The following is a 21,554-nucleotide window of genomic DNA, read 5'->3' as shown; positions in this document are numbered from 1 at the left end:
GGCTCGCTTTTACTTTCCACTTGTTTCCACTTAACCATTTTGATCAGCGTTTACCGTAAATTCACGCCGTCACGTACTTACTCTCTTTGTTGATATAATTACTAACAAAATAACGACTTTAATAAAAAATATCATCTATACTTGGTCTGGCCATAAATACAGTTACAATTAAAAATAAACAAAATATTACATTTGAATTTGGAATCTGTCATTTTTATATGATTTCTCATTCAGTTTTCTCATTTTGGCGCCAATACATTGTACAATATTTTGCAATATTAAAATGGAGTGGGGTGATAAAGAGAACCGAATCGCTGTGATTGCATTACACAAAGTAGGTATGGAGCCAAATGCAATTTTTAAAACTCTCCATACGCTTGGTATTAGTAAAATGTTTGTGTACCGGGCTATTAACAGGTGCAATGAGACCTCCTCTGTTTGTGACAGAAAAAGATCTGGCCGTCCACGTATTGTTCGTACGAAAAAGGTTGTCAAAGCAGTAACGGGAAAGAATTCGAAGAAATCCTGTCCGAAAGCAAAAGATTTTATCTCGGGAGATGAAGATAGCACCTAGAACCATTTCGCGTATTTTAAAAGATGACTTAGGACTTGCAGCCTATAAGAGACGTACTGGTAATTTCTTAACTGATAATTTAATAGAGAATAGGGTGGTAAAATCAAAACAACTACTGAAGCGGTACGCAAAGGGAGGTCATAGAAAAAAATTGTTTAAGGATGAGAATTTTTTTACAATTGAGCAACATTTTATCAAACAAAATGACCGTATTTATGCTCAGAGCTCTAAGGAAGCTTCCCAATTAGTCGACAGAGTGCAACGTGGGCACTATCCGACATCAGTGATGGTTTGGTGGGTTATTACCTATGAAGGAGTGACTGAGCAATACTTTTGTGAAAAAGGTATCAAAACATCGGCACAAGTGTATCAAGATACCATTCTTGAGAAGGTAGTGAAGCCCCTTAACAACACCATGTTCAATAATCAAGAATGGTCCTTCCAGCAAGACTCGGCGCCATGTCATAAAGCTCGGTCTACGCAGTCTTGGTTGGAAACGAACGTTTCGGACTTCATCAGAGCTGAAGACTGGCCGTCGTCTAGTCCCGATCTTAATCCGGTGGATTATGATTTATGGTCCGTTTTAGAGAGTACGGCTTGCTCTAAACGCCATGATAATTTGGAGTCCCTAAAACAATCCGTACGATTGGCAGTGAAAAATTTTCCCATGGAAAAAGTGCGTGCTTCTATTGATAACTGGCCTCAACATTTAAAGGACTGTATTGCAGCCAATGGAGACCACTTCGAATAAGCTTTAAATTTTTATTAAAACTTTAAATTGTTTTATATTTATGTATTAAACTAACACACTGTAAAAGTAATAAATGCTATTTGCAATAGATTTTTTTTTCCTTTGTAACAGTATTTATGGCCAGACTAAGTACTTATCTATACTAATATTATAAAGAGGAAAGATTTGTTTGTTTGTTTGTTTCGAATAGGCTCCGAAACTACTGGACCGATTTGAAAAATTCTTTTTCCATTAGAAGCCGACATTGTCCCTGATGAACATAGGCTACTTTTTTAATTTTTTTTTTTTTTTTTTGGTGTCATGTGTGTTTTAATGTTTCCGAAGCGAAGCGAGGGCGGGTCGCTAGTTAATAATATAAAGCTGAAGAGTTGTTTGAACGCGCTAATCTCAGGAACTACTTTACTGGTCCGATTTGAAAAATGTCAGTGTTAGATAGCCCGTTTATTGAAGAAGGCTATAGCCTATATAACATCACGCTAAGACCAATACAAGCGGAGCACCAAAAAATAATGTTTCGAAATCATTGTTTTGCTTTTTGAGAGCTTCCACTGCGTGTGCTGCGGAAACGGTTAGTGTTTCGCTAAAATAATGTATTATAAAATTTATCCCCTTTAAAAGTTCTTAAAAAAGCCCGCGACTGCATATGTCTATATTTTAAGGTTGGCTCACCATAATGTTTTTTATGCTAATTGATAACCTTCTCTTTTGAAGTCGGTTAAAAAGCGTGATTTTGGTATCTTAAATAGCGCCTTAACATTGTATTATTCAAAAATATTTTCACTTTCTACGTAAATGAAGTCGCGGGCAAAAGCTAGTCGGTAATAAAATAAGAAAATCATAAATGGAGTCAAAGTCAAATTAAATAGACGTCATTACGGTTAATTCGAAAACTGCTAAATCCATCTCTCCTGGCTAAGCCCGGGACACAAGTAATTCTTCCTTCGTGTAAAAAATAACCGATCATGGAGGTAACACACATAAAAATAGTCGGATTGAGAACCATCTTTTGAAGTTATGGATTTTGTTACTAATTATGTTGCAAACTGTATGCCAATTCCAAACAGATACCCTTTTGTTTGTTCATAATAATATGTACACCCAAGAGTCTACGTTTTTTTATTAAAATGTTAAATTGATGTTTAAGATTATGTATTTTTTTGTTGAAAATGAAGTTTACAAATTAAACGCGCAAATAAGTGCTTCAATCTAACAGACTAACAATAGTATTTGTTCCAATTATTAAAATAAAACCGCGATAATGTTACTGCGTCGTGCTTAAGCATTATGCAATAAATGTAGTCTTTTTAAATTATTTCCTATTAAATAACATCGCACGTAATATTCAGCGTAACGTTAGGATTAATAAATTTACATCAACACAATAACGGAATCTGATAAAACTATGAGGATGTTACCCTTTTTTTTTTTTTTTTATGATTGAAGGATTACTGGTGGCCCGGAGGCCTTCAGTTCACAGGACAGGTGGGCGAGCAAGGCTCAGCAGGAGGGGGGATTGCTAACAGCTACCGAGCCTCCGAATCAACCTAACAACTCAAGAGTAGCTGCTTCGCGAATGAATCTACTACCGGATCGGAATCGCGACCCGCTGAGAAGATCCGGCGAGAAACTCAGCGAGCTGATTCATGGGTTAGGTTGCACGGCGAACTCTTTGTCGAGTTCGACGAGTACGATTACCGAGGTCCCTAAGCCTGCTCCTAGAGCTGAAGGCGTCTAGTGCAAACGTTATTGGATCTGAGGGATCCGTAAGGACGTGTCTAGGGCGTCGACAGTGACTGGCTCCTGCATGATCAGGATTCGGGGAGTAGTCAGCGGCGGCTACGATAAGGCGATTATCATGACGCATAGCCTTATCGAAGTACCGTTCCGACGCTGACTTCATGTATTTCTGGATAGATTCGAGGCCCAGGTCGTCGTGTAGGTCAACGTTCCTCACGAACCACGGAGCTCCGACGGCTAACCTGCAAAAGCGGGATTGTAGAGATTGAAGGGTGTCTATGTGTGTGCGGGCCGCGTGAGCGAACACCACACTCGCGTAAGTCATGACGGGCCTTATGCAAGTTTTAGGATGTAACCTGTACTAAGAACTGCGTTATACATTTTGTTATTAAACAGTAAATTAGCCGTCTAACTAAAAAGTCAGAATCACATTAAAAAAAAGCAATTTCACGAATTCGCTAACAAAAAAAAACGGTACCGTCCTGTAGCGTAAAAATAATCGAAACTGGGCTTAATTTTCTGAAATGATATCTTCGTTTTGTATGACGATTATCACGAATGTTATGTCTCTACAGCGCGCGCGTGCTTGGGGATTGTCCGGCCGTCTAAAACAAAGCAAATACCGTCATGATAATCGCCTTATCGTTGCCGCCGGTCACCGTCGACGCCCTAGACACGTCTTTACGGATCCATCAGATCCAATAACCTTTGCATTAGACGCCTTCAGCTCTAACACTAGGAGCAGGCTTAGGGACGCCGGTAACCGTACTCGTCGAACTCGACAAAGAGTTCGCGCTTCCAACCTAACCCATGACTCAGCTCGCTGAGTTTCTCGCCGGATCTTCTCAGCGGGTCGCGATTCCGATCCGGTAGTAGATTAATTCGCGAAGCAGCTGCTCTTGAGCTGTTAGGTCTCCTTCGGAGGCGCTCGGGTAGCTGTTAGCAAATCCCACCCGTCCTGGCTGAGCCTTTGCTCGCCCACCTGTCCTGGTGAAACTGGAAAGGCCTCCGGGCCACCAGTAATACTTCAATCATAAAAAAAAAGCAAAGCAAATACCTGTGAGGTATTTACGTTATCTGGGACTTCAGTGGTAATTGAAAATCACATACTATTTTTGTTGAAAAAAACTAATACAATATCAATTTTCGTTTAAATATATTCCTGAATGAATACTTGTTACATACAATCATCCAGCTGTGAATATTTACGTATGATTCATAAAACAAAAACACAATTTAAAAATTAATTTAGAGCACTCGATTTCGAAAAACAATTAGTCATTTGGAATAAGTAAAAAGCTTGCAAATAAATAATGGTTAAAATTTAAATTTAGCACTTGTAGCTTAGCAGTGTGTTGCGTGTCTCAGACGCAAGTCGAAGTCGAAGTCGTCGTGGCCTAAAGGATAAGACGTCCGGTGCATTCGTATCTAGCGATGCACCGGTGTTCGAATCCCGCAGGCGGGTACCAATTTTTCTAATGAAATACGTACTCAACAAATGTTCACGATTGACTTCCACGGTGAAGGAATAACATCGTGTAATAAAAACCAAACCCGCAAAATTATAATTTGCGTAATCACTGGTGGTAGGACCTCTTGTGAGTCCGCACGGGTAGGTGCCACCACCCTGTCTATTTCCGCCGTGAAGCAGTAATGCGTTTCGATTCGAAGGGTAGGGTAGCCGTTGTAACTATACTGAGACCTTAGAACTTATATCTCGAGGTGGGTGGCGCATTTACGTTGTAGATGTCTATGGGCTCCAGTAACCACTTAACACCAGGTGGGCTGTGAGCTCGTCCACCCATCTAAGCAATAAATAAAAAAATAAAAACGCAAGATGTTGTTGTATTTTCGGGACTAGGCATGTGTTTTACTACTGTGTGATCATTTTCCTTTGAGTTAGTGACATGAAGCGTCTAGCTGTACTCAATGTATTACCGTATTTTAGCATAATTGTTGGTTAAACTTGTTTGATTACCAACGAAAATTTCACAATACAAGTCGTACAAAATTTCAAATTTTTGTGTAATGAAATACGTACTTAACAAATGGTTACGATTGACCTCCACGGTGATGGAATAACACCGTGCAATAAAAATGAAACCCGCAAAATTATAATTTGCGTAATTACTGGTGCTAGGACCTCTTGTGAGTCTGCACGGGTAGGTACCACCATCCTGCCTATTTCTGCCGTGAAGCTGTAATGCATTGAAGTCAGTTTGAAGGGTGGGGTAGGAGTTGTACTGTAAAAACTGAGACCTTAGAACTCATGTCGCAAGGTGGGTGGCGGCATTTACGTTTTAGCTGTCTATGGACTCCGGTAACCACTTAACATCAGGTGGGCCGTGATCTCGTCCACGTATACACGCAATACAAAAAATTTCAATCTTTAGGTAGGTATTTTGTGTTTTATATATATGGGAGAGTATTAAGCGGTAGGCAACGGCTTGGCACTACCTAGCATTGTTGACGTTTATAAACGACGGTAACCACTCATCATCAAGTGGGCCATATGTTCGTCTGCCTACAAGGGCAGTAAGAACCATTACCTATTATTATTATAGTTATGAGAAATCCCTGCAAGTGACAACGCGATCTCTCAACGCGCTTCAATTGGAATATAAAAACGTCCACCCACAATAAACCATTGTCAACATCTATCTACAAAACTATTTTATTATCAAGATCTTAGGATGATTTGAGCGTGTCTGAACCGGGCAGAGGTAGGTAGAGAAAGTTCAATTTATGGAATGTTAAAAATCTCTATTGTTAGCAGATTACGGTGAAAATTACCTCATCAGGTTTGAGCCCCGTGAGCTCACCTACTAGTTAGGGTTACGCTGGAATAGCCTCTCAAGGCTACCAGCTTAGGTAGGGGAAAAAAAGGTGAAAATTAAATTATGAGTTTTTTTTATGGTCATGACCAGAGACCGTCAGAATAACACAGTTCGTGTCCACTTATCCTTGGGTCGAGGAGTCTACTAATAGTTCTCCAAATTAAATATTCTTGATGGTCAAATGAGTAATGTACCACATACAGTCATCGTGGCCTAAATGATAAGACGTCCGGTGCATTCGTGCTGAGCGATGCACCAATGTTCGAATCCCAGGCGGGTACCAATATTTCTAATGAAATACGTACTCAACAAATGTTCACGATTGACTTCCACGGTGAAGGAATAACATCGTGTAATAAAAATCGAACCCGCAAAAATTATAATTTGCGTAATTAGTGGTGGTAGGACCTCTTGTAGTCCGCGCGGGTAGGCACCACCGCCCTGCCTATTTCTGCCGTGAAGCAGTAATGCGTTTCGGTTTGAAGGGTGGGGCAGCCGTTATAACTATACTGAGATCTTAGAACTTATATCTCAAGGAGGGTGGCGCATTTACGTTGTAGATGTCTATGGGCTCCAGTAACCACTTAACACCAGGTGGGCTGTGAGATCATCCACGCATCTAAGCGATAAAAAAAAATACAGTGGTCTACTGTTGTGCGCACAAACTACTGCATTTCGTTATTTTTAAGTTTTACTTAATTTTTTTTTATTTTTTTTTTATTGCCTAGGTATGTGGACGAGCTCACAGCCCACCTGGTGTTAAGTGGTTACTGGAACCCATATACATCTACAACATAAATGCGCCACACACCTTGAGATATAAGTTCGAAGGTCTCAGTATAGTTTCTCAACTCTTTACTCAAAATTTCCATTAGGCACTTGTCCTGGTGAAACACAAAAAGCCTTCAGGTGACCAGTGTGCTCAGTGCGAGTTTTTTAACTTCTCGATCGCGTAAAAGTTAACTCAAATTTGTATGTTACTTGTTACTTTACTACAAATTCGAGTTAACTTTTACGCGTTTGTGAAGTTAAAAAACTCGCTTTTAGCACAAAGTAATCCTTCCATCCAAAAAACAATTTTTAAAGATAATCTTGATAAAAATCTGGAAGTTATATAAAACACGAAAATCGTGGTAAGAATGGCCCCTATTCTATACTAATATATATAAATCTACAGTGGTTTTTACGGATATTCCGTTATAACTACTGAACCGTGCATCCGATGGACTTGAAACTTGGTATCCATGTAGTAAATACAAGTACTTAATGTTTAAGCTAATATTTATATGAGCGTTGGACTACCTACACCAGTTGCGGGGGCGTTAATGATGAGAATCTTTGTGGGGGTGAGAAATAATAATGTTAATTTCACATGCCCAGCGAAGCGGAGGGGTACAGCTAGTTATAATATTAAGATTGTGACATCGTTACGTTGCCCTCAAACTAAGCCATTGTTATATCATAGGATCCGTTTTGGCATAGAAAGGAACGGTATTTGGATCGAGCCAAGGATTACGCATACAGTTAGTTCTAAATGAAATATGTGGACGGATATGTAAACACGGCACATACCGGTCTATTTACCAGTATCACACGGACAAATAATTGCAAACAGGCTATCGCTTATGTAAAACTAAGATCAAATTTCTGAGACCGTATATTTTCTCAGTTATTCGTGTTATCTTCTGATAAAGTTCGGTGTGTGTTTCAAGGTAAATAAGTTTCTTAATTAATTCATGTCTCTAGAACTATAATATTTAAACTTCATAGGACTTATAGCATACGGTCTAAAGACATGTAATTGATGTTATGGTATGCGTATATTAACGAATCAGAGCTCGTATATACCTAGTCAGGTCATAAGTATTGCACACAGTAAAAACTTTTCTTTTAGAATGCTGGCCACAAAAAAGTTTATTGAATTCGAATTTCGAATTGTTCCTGAAAATAAAAATGTATACTTTTAGAATTTTACTCATTTTTAAATATGGAGTGGACGCTTAAAGAAGACCGTGTTGCAGTTATTGCGTTGCATCGTTGCGGTTACGCGCCAATTCAAATTTTTAACATACTGAAAATTTTGAATATAACCAAAAGATTCGTTTATCGTACCATCAAACGATACAATGAAGACTCTAGTGTAGATGACAGGTCAAGAAGTGGTCGCCCTCGGTCTGTTAGGACTCCAGCAGCGATAAAAGCTGTGAAGGCGCGAATTCAAAGAAATCCCAAACGTAAGCAGAAATTGTTGGCCCTTCAGATGGGGTTAAGCAGAACCACGGTGAAAAGGGTGTTAAATGAAGACTTAGCGCTTCGGGCATATCGAAGAAAAACAGGACATCGTTTGAATGCTCGTCTAATGGACCTGAGACTGAAGAGATGCCGCGCTTTGTTGAAGCGGTACGCGGAAAAAAATATCGGGAAATTCTTTTTTCGGATGAAAAATTTTTTACCGTAGAAGAGAGCTACAACAAACAAAATGATAAGGTGTACGCACACAGTAGTGAAGAAGCGAGCAACCGTATTCCGCGTGTCCAACGAGGTAATTTTCCATCCTCGCTCATGGTATGGTTGGGAGTTTCTTATTGGGGCTTAACAGAGGTACATTTTTGTGAGAAAGGTGTAAAAACGAATGCAGTTGTGTATCAAAATACAGTCCTGACGAAACTTGTGGAACCTGTTTCTCATACCATCTTCAATAACAGGCACTGGGTATTCCAACAAGATTCGGCGCCAGCTCATAGAGCGAAGAGCACACAAGACTGGCTGGCGGCGCGTGAAATCGACTTCATCCGGCACGAAGACTGGCCCTCCTCCAGTCCAGATTTGAATCCGTTAGATTACAAGATATGGCAACACTTGGAGGAAAAGGCGTGCTCAAAGCCTTTGGAGTCACTCAAGACATCCTTGATTAAGGCAGCCGCCGATATTGACATGGACCTCGTTCGTGCTGCGATAGACGACTGGCCGCGCAGATTGAAGGCCTGTATTCAAAATCACGGAGGTCTTTTTGAATAAATTTTAGTGTCATAAGAATCTATGTTTTGTTAAGTTCATTTTGGTATATGAATGGTTACATAATGAATAAACTTGTTTCAATTATTTTACATTAAACATGTGACAGAATTTATGACCTGACTAGGTATATATAGGAGTTTTTTTCCCCCTACTTAATCGTTTGTAGCTTAAGCTGCTATTCCAACTTCAGGGGTTCAACATGAGAGAATTGATAACACTGGCCCTAGTAAGAGCAGTACTTCAGTCTGTGGGTTAATTCGCTCGTCGAGCCCTCCGTCGCAAGCGACGGGTTCGACGAGGACGGTGACCGGTGCTTGTGGTACCTAAAAGCACCGTTAATGGATCGGGAGGATCCGTAATGACGTGTTTTGGGCGACGTCGACTGTTTTCCATTCGGTCTACAGGATCGGGTATGTAATTTCCAGCGGCCACGACAAGAGGGTTCTCATGTCGTGCCGCCTTCTCAAAGTGGCGCAATGATGCCGTCTGTAGATACTTACTGACTGAGTCAAGCTCCAGGTCATCATGGAGATTGTGGGTATATAGAAGTACTTAACGCTAAAGTTGTTTTTTAAAAGTATGATTCGCCCTCAGTCACGAACATGCAAATGGGAACATCGAACATAACCGTGGATGTGGTAATTTGCAATTCCGTTCCTATAACTACTTAATATTCATTACAACGCATTGTGCGAAACCGCTTAACCGATATAATGACTAACATTATGAATCAATGTTTTGTTTAAAGAAAGTTTTTGTTTATTGAGAATTATTTGATATGTGAGTCACCTAAGGAAATGTCACTGGAGGACTAATTACTAGTTATTGTATTTTGGTAAACTAGGGTGTGGTTTGTGTACGGATGAGTGTCATTATATTGTTTATTTTTGCCTCAAATCAATCGCGTGTTGGAAGAGTCCGGAGGTTATTGTTCTAATTTAACTAGTCATCGACCAGTCAGATCAATGTCTCAATATTCAAAGTTTAATCTGGAACATTCGATAAGATTGATTCGAGTTATCTTATCAATACAGATGTCAATACAGATTGATTTGAATATAATCGTCTCCTTCAAAGAATACGGTTCAAAACCTGCATTAAATAAAGGTTAATAGTTAACCTGTTATTTATCTAAGATGTCGTTCCGAAGAGTTTTGTGACTGCCAATGGAATACAAAGTCAATAATTCGTTTTTCTGATTTACCAATAATTATCCAAAAGTCAGATTGCCGGCTTTGATAATAGTCGACTCACTACTAACTCTTTTGTCCGTGGATCTTGTAGTTTATGATACTAAGTTCTCTAATTCTGACATCTTTTGTTTATCACTTGTTGCATATAGAAATATTATTTTGGAATATTTTTAAGGTTAGTTAGGTCCGATATATCTTAATAAGTTTTAAAGTCTCTAAAGACATTTAGTTTATACACATAAAATAGGGGTAGGTGTACTTAAGTAGGTGCGGATTGTGTTGCTTTTTTTTGTAAGCTTTAATTTATAAATTCCTCTTTTTTTTCACTTTCCACTTATATTATCGATTTTGATGGTGGAAACTTGTTTCGTTCTTGTTTTAGCTATTTTTTTAAATAATATATGTTTGTTTTGTACTGTAGGTTTCCCAAATAAATAAAATAAATTCTTCCCCCAAGCCATTTTCAAAGTTTAATCTTGATCGTTCTTCCCCCAAAACGTTTTTACTTTTAGCCGATGTGGCTTTTCTCGAAGCAATCACTCGTTGTCGTTTGAGCTGGTAGTAGGACATATTGTAAGTCCGCACGGGTAGGTACCACCACTCTGTTTATTTCTGCCGTGAAGCAGTAATGCGTTTCGGTTTGAAGGGTGGTGCAGCCGTTGTAACTATACTGAGACCTTAGAACTAATATCTCAAGGTGGGTGGCGGCACTTGCGTTGTAGATATCTATGGGCTCCGTTAACCCCTTAACATCAGGTGGGCCGTGAGCTCGTCCATCCATCTATACTAATATACAGCCAAGCAGAGGCCGAGCAATCAATGTGAATAGTGACCGCTATTGCGATATGTTGCGATTTTTTTTTGTCCCAGAGTTGCAGGAATTTGCCGGTTTCAACTCAAGAACGTGGTTCCAGCAAGATGGGGCCACTTGCCATACCTCAAACGACTCCATGGAAGTTGTTAACCAATTATTCCCTAATAAAGACATTTCGCGAAGGATAACATCAGCTGGCTCCCAGAAGCCCCGACCTTAGCCCGCTTGACTATTTTGCATGGGGATACCTTAAAAGTAAGGTTTATCAAAATAATCCTACAAACCTAACCCAATTGAAGCAAAACATCACGTCAGATATGGCAGCAATATCGAGAGCTATGTGTCAACGTGCTATCGCCAATTTTCTTTTCCGTTTAGAACAGTGCCAGCCACGTAGCGATCATCATTTGGATAACATCATATTTTCGAAATAATTTTCCAATTGCTAAACGCTAACAATAAACAATATTTTTTTATTACTTACACATAATTTTTGTTTTATTGAACTTACAAATACCCGATACTACGGACCCGATATCCTTTCTGGACACCCTGTATAAATTGTATAAATGCCACAGTGGTTTTTACGAATGTTCCGTTATAACTACTGCACCATGCATCCGATTGACTTGGAACTTAGTATCCATTTAGAAAATACATGTACATCATGGATAAGCTAATATTTATATGAGTGTTGGACTCCCTAATAATAATGGCAATAAATAATGTAATAATGTTAATTTTAAATGCACAGCGAAGCGAGCGAGTACGGCTAGTTTTTATATATCAATAACGGCTAGTCATGCAATAAAAATAAAAATAAATTGTATACGGTATTTAAGTACCGTCAGTCCCGTCGATCGATACGAGTGCGTCTTTTCATTTAAACCACGAAGACTTCAACTGTGAGTGATGAATTTATTGTTTCAATTTTTTTTAAATATAACACTGACAGTTTTATACCTTTTTTTATTGCAATAAGCCTACCAGAAGATCCTCAGCTACTTCGGTCATATTGCCCGCCGACAGTCAGATAACTTGGACAAAGTGATTGTGACGGGCAAAGTATAAGGAAAAAGACCCCGCGGCCGATTACCTAGCCGTTGGTGTGATCAAGTAACCGCTCTAACTGGGTTGCCTGTCGCAACCGCCATTCGAGCAGCTGAGGACCGGACGAGACGGAAACAGCTCACGAGACAGGCAACGGTCAAGTTTCAGGGACACGACCTTCAGCAATGAAGAAAGCGACGAAGAAGAAGCCCAGGGTTTATTTTGTATTTTATTTAATGTCTCAATGCTAAAGCTTATTTTGTAAGGTGATTTACTTAGGTCCTATTTGTAGAGCAGAAACCAATAACATAAACAATCATTGTCGGTTGCTGAGAACTATACGCTTTTCGATTTACGTTTCGTTTTTGGAACGAAGTTCCTTATGGGACGATGCGGAGGGGTACCCTAACTGGGAAAAAACGTCCGTAACGTAAGATTTTTATTATTCATGGCTATACAGTGTCTAATCTACGTGATGTCTACGTGATGACGGTTATTATTATTATTCATATAAATAGCTGTTTCTTTGTATATTATATTATATATTTTTTATAAATCATTGTGAATAAAATAAAGTTGATAACTTTGTAAAGTAGTTTTTATTTATTTTTATCAATAAAAAAATCTTAGTAAAAAATGTATACCCGAAAATTATTTCTTTATACCTCAAATAGAGCTTAAAATTCATATTTTTATAATAAGGAACTTCGTTCCTATCCGGTGTCCCACGACACAACACATCTTTTCTTTGTCTTCCTATCTCGTACTAGTGGCATTGAGGGGCTATTCTGGCTTCACTTTGATCGATGGGTGAACTCACGGCTCACGGGACTCAGCCTGAGAGAGTTTATAAACACCCGCCCCAGCAAGAGCAGTCCTTCGCTGAATCTAATTTCGTTCGCTGATAGATCCGGCGAGAAAATCACGTACGTAACTCTCTTGTTGTAACGGTCACCAATAATTACGCCCTCTGGCATTAAAAACATACCTTGCTGTCTTTTTTTCTCTCCCTATGCTAATAGCCTTGAGGCTATTTCAGCTTCTCCTTGACGTGTAGATGAGCTCACGGGGCTCAAACCGGGAGTGTTGCTAGCACTAGCCCTAGCAGGAACAGTGCTACGCAGAATCTACTAAGAAGATCCGGCGAGAAATTCAGTGGGCTGTGTCTATGGGTTAATTTACTCGTCAAGCCCATCGTCGCAAGCGACGGGTTCGGCGAGGACGGTGACCGGTGCTTGAGGTACTTAAAAGCACCGTTAATGGATCGGGAGGATCCATGATGACGTGCTTAGGGCGACATCGACTGTTTACCATTCGGTCCACAGGATCGATTATTACGTGATACCAGCACCGATTCACGCCACCAGAAATTTAGTATCATTTCTCGCTCTACGAGCTAAAGGTCTCACGAGGTAATAAAAAATGGACTCTTTGCTCAATGATCTTTCCAAGATGTTCCCAGATGAACTTATATTCGATTCTTAATTAAAAAAAGATAACTTTTTAAATCAAAGCTCATTTATTAAGCACACACGAGTTCCTTGCCATAATTTGAGGTAAATAAATTAATAAAATCACAACTTAACATCGTCACTTAAAAATTAACACAAACGAAGCAAATCAAATTTGGAATTTAACATTAACATTTCAATATACATATATTCTCGATCACCATTATTATATCCCTCACTATCCAATCGATTGAAGTCACAATGACATCACAAAGCTACACGCTATACATATTGCCCATAACTATTTGAGAGCAATGCCTTCAAAACTTTCGAAAATCCCATAATAAAACTTGTATTCGTTAAAATAAATTATTTAACAGACAATGAAAGTGAAAATTCATTTGTGAATATGAAAATATGACCTAAATAGAGGTGACGAATTTCTCCAAACACCCAAACAATGTCGCGATTCAATATATTAGTGCGAGCTACGTGTATTTTGCATACACAGATCGGCTCTTAGCTACATAGTCGAATCATTAATGTTGTAGGGCGAATTGTTTTTTAATGAATCGATTTATCGGTCATGTTCAAGCGGTTAAATTCGCCTTTTGTTTAGAATCGATTCTTTAAAATCGATTCATACGGACAAAGCGTTACATTCACATATTCGCCGATTTCATTCAACTAATGCCCATCCCGAGCAATTATTGATAGGTACTTTTGTCTTGAATCTCTCTCAGCCCTACTAAACTAGCAGATCAGCGAATAATGTTTTTTATATTTTTTTTACTCTATGACATCGTTTAAAATATACTAAATTAGTGCTAAAATCTATTTAGGTATTTACAGTTTCATTACACTGCCTTCGAAAAGTCTCTAGGGAAGAACGAGCTATGTCACAAAGGCGATTTAAAAAATTGACAAATTCAATCGATTGCAATAAAGTTGATCGAATCAATGTTTTTGAAAGATGAAAGATGATGCGGAACTATACCTAAGACATTTTCAATTTTTATCGTACCGCTACAAGGCGTTATGGCCAATTTGCCATACGACCAGTAAATAAAATAGTTTTCAGGTTCTAATCATTTCCATGTTTTGATTTGACTAGTCAAGAAAATATTTATAGCTTGTTTTATTTTGTATGTACAGATAACACAAAATTTTTACACAACCAACTAAATACAATTTACTAACAAATCATGTTCATTCAAGTTTCTATTTACATTATCTACTTTCGACTAATTATTAATCAACTTTTACCTAAACATACATCACAGATAGAGACAATTAAAATCATACCTAACAGAATATAGAATTGTTTCGCATTTAAAAAAATAGCGGAAATGTATTTTTTGGAATCTAATCACAACCTAGCTGTTTCTCTGACAAACGTTTTGGATGTTTTTGATGTAATTATTTAATATTTAAATGAATAATTTACTTTATCTCAATAAATTGTCTATTAACAGATTTTGTTGGTAACATTATTTCCGTCATTTTGATGCTAAATAACACGGTAAGTAAATACATAGATGGCACTATATAGTTAACTAAGTTGTTTTAACATAAATTTAAGTTTACCATGAACAGCTTTAGACAACAACCAACCAAGAGAATTTAAAATGGAAATATAAAACAACACAAACCTTACAAAAATATCGTCATTTATCACAATAGAAAGGAATTAACAAATTTTAGTTTACTTTCCAATAAAGACCTTACTAGATACTTATCTTAAAGTCCTATTTTCAAAAACAACAAGTCAAAGGCTGGCTACATTAAATTCGGATATAAATTCTAATGAATTTTAGAAATTATAAGCTAAACAGGAAACTAAACGAAATTAAAATCTAAAGACAACAAATACGTAGATAATTAATAAAGGAAAAAGACAATTTCCGGTCAGGAGTCGACCTGTAAATTAATCTAGAAAAGTTGGCAAGCTCTTACATAATAAGTGTAGTTCTTAACACATTACTAGATTTGATGACAGCACAGGCATTTTAAAGACAACTATAATATTTTTGACTAGATACACGTATATTCATATTTAAATAAAATTATAAAACATACAATGTTTATAATACAATTTATCCATACGGAAATAAACATTTTAAACTAATCGAACGCTTGAAGTTAGTCAGTTTGTAATGGTAATTAATGCAAGCTGGTCAGAACCCTAAGAATCTTTTTCCTTTCGCGCCTGGGGCTCGGCCTCTACGTGGTCCCCGTGCCTAGAGGGAACCATAAGCGCCATATTCAAAAATCTTTTTTATATAATTGTTGCTAGGCCTAAATAAAAAACTCGAGCGATTCGGTGTTATATTTACAAAAAAATATCTAAGAGTTCCATTTAGTAGCATTCAGCTACCGACACTTTCCATTATTTGTTTACTAAAAGAAAAAGAAAATACCAACCAATTACATCTATCGCTTTGCACTCAAATTTCAAAAGATGAAATTCGCAAATTTTAATATACTAGGTCGTGAAAAATTGTTTTTAAAGTGTCAAATGTCACTGACGCCATGACGTTTGGATAGGACGCAAGCGCATGTATAATTTAGAACATACCTTGACATTAAATGCCTGATTAATAAAAATATATTTTCATATACAACAGAATCATAAACCCTTCGTTCATTTACTGTTTTTTTTTTATAAATCAAGTAATTAAACATACTTCGTTATTTTTCTCGTCAGCCGAAGTTTTCATATCGCCTCTCTTGTTTGTATCATCGTATTTAATCGTTTCTTCCTTTTCGTGTTTCTTGTGTTGCATTGTGTTGTCAGCCTGTGATTTTCCGTCGCGTTTGTTCGGAAATTCATCGTTCAACATCTTCTCGAATTCATTGGAAACTTTATTAACGTTTTTTTTCATTGCCGCATCAGGGTGACTCTGCAATGACGACAGGTTTTTTTTAAGGAGCGATTATTATCGGTAGCGGTAGTATATTTGTATGTATGTATTTTTTTTATATTTCACTAGGAAAGTAAGTAAGAACTCCAGATACAGACGAGGCTTTCTAACGTAGAGCTCTGGAATAATTTAGCCACGTTGCCAGAAAGGATGACGGCAATTTGGAGAAGCTAATGGTCACTGGCAAAGTGGGCGGAAAAGAGCACAAAATAGAGGCCAACACGTTGGATTGACCAGATCCGCACTACTCCCGATACCACAGCTCACGATGTTCTACGCTCGGCGACAGATAGGAACAAATGACGTAGAGTGATCCACAATAGACTCTTGTTGTGAAGAGGTGGTCACGTCCCTCAGCATTGAGGAAACCGAAGTGAGGAGAAGGAGTAAAGTAAGCAATCGGAATCAAGGGCATGGTTCAGATTTATTCTGAATCATCAACAAAACTGCTGTATTGTTTTATAAGTTCTGTAAACCCAAATTTCTAAAGTCTAACGAAAATTTAGTCGGTTTTGGAAACGACGCGATAAATTAAACAACCAAAAGTGAAAAATAGATGAGCTTTTATTATTCATAAAACATCTTGAACTACTCTTCAGTTGAGTGTTGCATGTGAAGTAAAAATTGATATTAATATTTAAACGAAATCGACCGACTTATTAATTACCTTTAAATAAAGACGGACATTGTTGAAAATCCGCCGAAAATCTTGCACGACTTGTTCGTGGTCGGTGTATGAAGAATTCTTCAGTTTAGTCGATATATCGTGAAGACACATCGGGTATTTGACGATCTCATAAAATCGCGGGGCCTGTAATTAGTAGACAACTCACCATCCTTGCCTTGCCTCAGTTTTGATACGACTAATATATACTAAGGACCGCTATATTGTAATAGCCTCAGATAAACGGCTTATTTGTTGTATGTATAATACAAAATTTGCTCAAAATGTAAAGATAAAATAAACAATAAGACCTCACTATTGACACACTTAAATATTCTCAATAAACATTTTTTTTTAATTAATGTGAAGGTTAATTGATCGTGTTCATGGAAGACTTTTCATTAAGGCCTAACTTAAGCGCTCTTGGTAAAACAAGTATCTAGCGCACCTACAAGTATTAAGCAAATAAAAAAAGCAATCTAACCATTTTAATATCCATATCTTGTTGAATAAATGCAGCTTCGTTCACTTTCGACAAATTGGCAAGTAAATTTTCAAATTTCTTAACAATGCCACTCGATAATGGCTTTTTCTTTTTCGGGTGATACCACATACCAGATGCTCCAACTTTCAATTTGCCGGTGGATTTCTTGTGAGTTTCATCTCTAATGCAGTTACCGCTTTGGTCAAAGCTTGGACATCGGGGAGGCTCCTTTGGTTCGTTTGAGTCACAAACTTCAATAGTGTCGTTTGCGTCTTTAGCTCTAATCTCTGTATCTTGATTTTTTGTTGCTTCTTCAAGTGGCACTGAATCATTTGTACTTTTCACACAGTGGTCGTTCCGAGTATTCTGATTCCAGAAGCTTGTGTTTGATGGCATAGTACCGGTCCATTCATCAGTCTCTTCGATTCCTGCTTTAGTTTGCGTTAAATCAGTGTAATCGTCATTAGTGCACAAGCCTAAAGCATCGTAGAGTCTCGCCGTATCGGATTTCGAATCCTCGTGCAAAAAGTCCATTAGTTTCGGTGCAGACTGCTTCGCAGCTTCCCAAGCTCTGTCTGAAGTCATAGAGTTTAAAAGATCCACCTGATTTGTAGAGTTGACGTCTAAGCAAGTTGTGGTATGCAGGGGTTTACCTATAACTTTTTGATCCTCGCTATAAACTTCTTCCGTTCTTCTGGTCATTATGCATGGCCAAGATTCCAGATTATACTTTGGCTGTGGTGCTAAAGTTATTGTTGAAACGATGCTTTTATTTGCATTGTATTTAATTCATCTAAAGCTTGGCCTTCGATCCCAGCGTCTTGTGAACTACTTGACGCGAACGCATCGGCTGGCTTAATGGGAACTTTGTAGCTTCCTGGTTTCATATAAACTTTAGCCATTTCGTGGAACTCATCATTTTCATCTAGAAAATTTACGGGGCCAGAAACATTACTTGATACAGTCAAAACGCTTGGTGAATTCTGAACGTTATGAGTGTGATGAGCCATGTAATCATTAGTTTCTTTTTGTGTTATCTGACCCCATGTCGCAAAAAAATCATTCTCTTCTTTTGTGTCACCACAACTATTGTTTTTGTGTACAAAACAAGCTCTTGGATCCACGGCAGATGCCATACTTGGTATCAGAGTCTTTTCAACGTGACTCAACGGAATCATTTTCGCTTTCATTTCCATTTCCCTTCGCTGTAACAGATCGCAGACCATGCTGCTACTCATCACGGTTGACCTGGAGCTTTGACCAGCTCAGCATCTATTTTGTGTTTCAATTGATTGTATAAATCTCTCTGATCCGTATGACAAACACTTTCAAATGAGCGGAAGTCAGGAGTGTTGGCAATCGTCCAAGATTGACGAGGTTTAGCTTCACGTATGCTACAAGGATCACATTTATATGACACTTTCTGGTAAACTTCAATATCACTTTGATCGTTTAAAGGGTAAAAAGTACTTGGTGGTACAACGGGAAACTTTTTATAGCTAACTCCAGGTCGCCCCCATGGTACTTCATTGAACGATTGATTACTTGTTTGGCTTTGACCTTGAATCCAAGGTGGTTGAACAGTACTGAATGGTTGTGGAGATACATTATTGGTCTGGGGGTACTGATTTGAGGTTTCGGCGGTTGATATTTACTTTGAGCTTGGTGTCTAGGTGCTGCTGAATTGGTTGCATAGTAGTTGTGTGCAAAACTCTTTTGTTCCATAGTAAAACCGTGATCAAGACACTTGAATGTCTTATATATGTGTGTTAACATTTCCTTGGTGACCGCCTGCCATTGCACAAAGCATTCTCTGATATTAGGACTATAATATTTGTTTTCAATTCTGGAAAATGTATCGTGTTTTTCGCTAAGTAATTCTTTCACACCCTTCCATCCATCTAAAATCCTAACGAAGGAAAATATAAAGTTCTTAATGACCCAGGGTATTCCTTGAGAGTGTAAGTTAGCTACTGCGCTATCCGGCTTTTGAACGTTAGATCTAGTTTTGGCGCAAATCGAATGTATGTTCTTAAAGCAAGGCCTGTTATGATGAGCTATAGCAATATTCTCAGCATCGGTGCAAGCTTCAATAGCAAGTTGAACAATTTGATTTGGAATTTGATCATGTACGACTATTTTGTCTAAAGCGGTAAGTAGTAATTCGGATGAAGCCGATTTAATTTTATCCTCATCTACGTTTGAACCTTTTTTCAACTGGCCAGTTTTCTCGGTCTTACAATCAGGTATGTTGCATAGTTCCGAGACCATACGTTCGCCTTCGACGTAAAAATCAAGACTCGACGACGATTCGGCACGGAGGCTTCTTTGTCGGTCATATTCGTCTTTGCCTCGGTCGTGATATCGTGGATCTGCGCTGTACGCATTACGTTTGTCTTGGCTCTTTATAATTTTTTTCTTCGCACCAGTCCCTATTGGCTCTAGACTGTTTATGGACCATGTACTTTGGGAACGTCTGTCGAGGTTCGCACCCCTATCTCCCATTATACCTGACCCGTGGTAGTTGTGTGAAGAAGGATCGAACACGAGACCAACTAGAGGAGAATTCGGCGGTGAACTGAATGTTGGAACAGTTGAATTTCTGAAAATATATTCACCGTCAGATTTACGAAAGTAGCTCCAACAAATTAACATAAAGCAACAAACCTCGAGTTTTGGTATTGTTGATTTAGTGACGTGGCTTCGTATATTCCTGCTGCTACACGACAATACGTCGCTATGTTCTGATCCGATAAATCTTTGTCGAAGACTCCTAAAATGAGTAACCAATAATATCTAACTATATTTATATGGAAGGCGTGATTGAGCGCGGTAGCAAAGGCTAAACTCTAACTTTAGCATTAGCATAGGTCTTAGCTGAAATTTTCTTTTATGAAAGCTTTTTTTTTTTTGAAGAGCCATGCTTCGCAGAATCTACCACCGGATCGGAAACGCAACCCACTGAGAAGATCCGGCGAGAAACTCTATATAACCCTAAACTACGGCTTTATAAAAGCAGAGTTTGGTAGCACCAGTGAAAAATAATTTTAATAAATAAGATCAGAATCATCGGTACATTACAAATAACGTGATACTGGTAATTTAATAGCTAATTTAGGTTTCGATCATAGTAATTAAATATACGAAAATCAAATAACAAGTAAAAATTTACAAATGTAGTTTACCATAATGATTTTGGTATGTAATAGAGTGGTGGGTTTGGAAGCTCTCAGATTGTTGAGACGTTCGATCCTTTCCTTCAGAACTTTCTCGAATATCTGCGTTATTGCTAGAAACACCAGCTCCATAATCTTGCATCTGGCTTATATTAGCTGTTGAAGTAACGATGACCATTATATACTATGCTTTCGTTAAAAATAATTAGTATTTGCGATATGATTCCGTCTTATTGAAAATGTGTATTATTAATTAAATTAATAAAATTATGTTTTAATCGAGGGTTAATAAAATATTTTCTTGATTAAACAAGAATGTCACCATAGCTATTTTAGATAATGACGTCACAGGAGATCTAGGTGGTCCCTCTAATTAGAAACTTGGGTAAGAAAATTCGAATATATAAAATTCGTCAGTACTAAAATTGACGTGGCGTACTTCATCTATTGCTCGATGAGGTGGATATATTATTAAGAATACTCAAATGGGTAATGAATCCGCTCAATCTGTGTAAGATTAAGCGGATTCATTTAAGGATCTCGTATCAAAATGGCTAGGTAATTAAAAATTTAGAGGACGTGAGAGAAAATAATGTTTTAGTATTTACTATTGAAACAAATTAAATTAATTATCAGAAAATTAACGTGTAATAAGCCACAGACGATACAAATTTTAGAATACACATTTTATATAAGCAGTTTAATGTGACTGTTTGAAACTTACCAAAGTTTTACGTTTTGCCCCACACACGTCCGGTTCACAGGTCAATCCATGATAAAATTTCTAAAATGTCACTCGCTACAAGACGATTGTCAAATTGTGTATATTTTTTTTTAAATCTTACGATATAAATGATTTCCTTCTTGATTGGAACAACTGG

The 21,554-nt window shown here is 37.9% G+C and overlaps 2 protein-coding genes across 2 annotated transcripts in view; one reads left to right on the top strand and one right to left on the bottom strand.

Annotated features, from left to right (window-relative positions):
• The window catches only part of GSTs2 (glutathione S-transferase sigma 2), a 469,518-nt gene that overhangs the window by 117,404 nt on the left and 330,560 nt on the right, over positions 1-21,554 (top strand). The gene's annotated exons all lie outside the window — the stretch shown is intronic.
• On the bottom strand, positions 3,632-21,077 carry mtsh (mitoshell). The gene is given in 9 exon segments (XM_028173509.2): positions 3,632-3,667; positions 16,113-16,328; positions 17,017-17,160; positions 17,498-18,255; positions 18,258-18,735; positions 18,738-19,108; positions 19,111-20,099; positions 20,165-20,270; positions 20,683-21,077. Coding segments are annotated over 9 exon segments (3,267 nt in total). The 5' UTR covers positions 20,852-21,077.

Source organism: Bombyx mandarina, chromosome 03, assembly GCF_030267445.1.
Source record: "Bombyx mandarina strain Sakado chromosome 03, ASM3026744v2".
Lineage (NCBI taxonomy): Eukaryota > Metazoa > Arthropoda > Insecta > Lepidoptera > Bombycidae > Bombyx > Bombyx mandarina.
The sequence above is the reverse complement of the archived record's forward strand: the minus strand, read 5'-3'. Positions and strand labels throughout refer to the sequence as shown.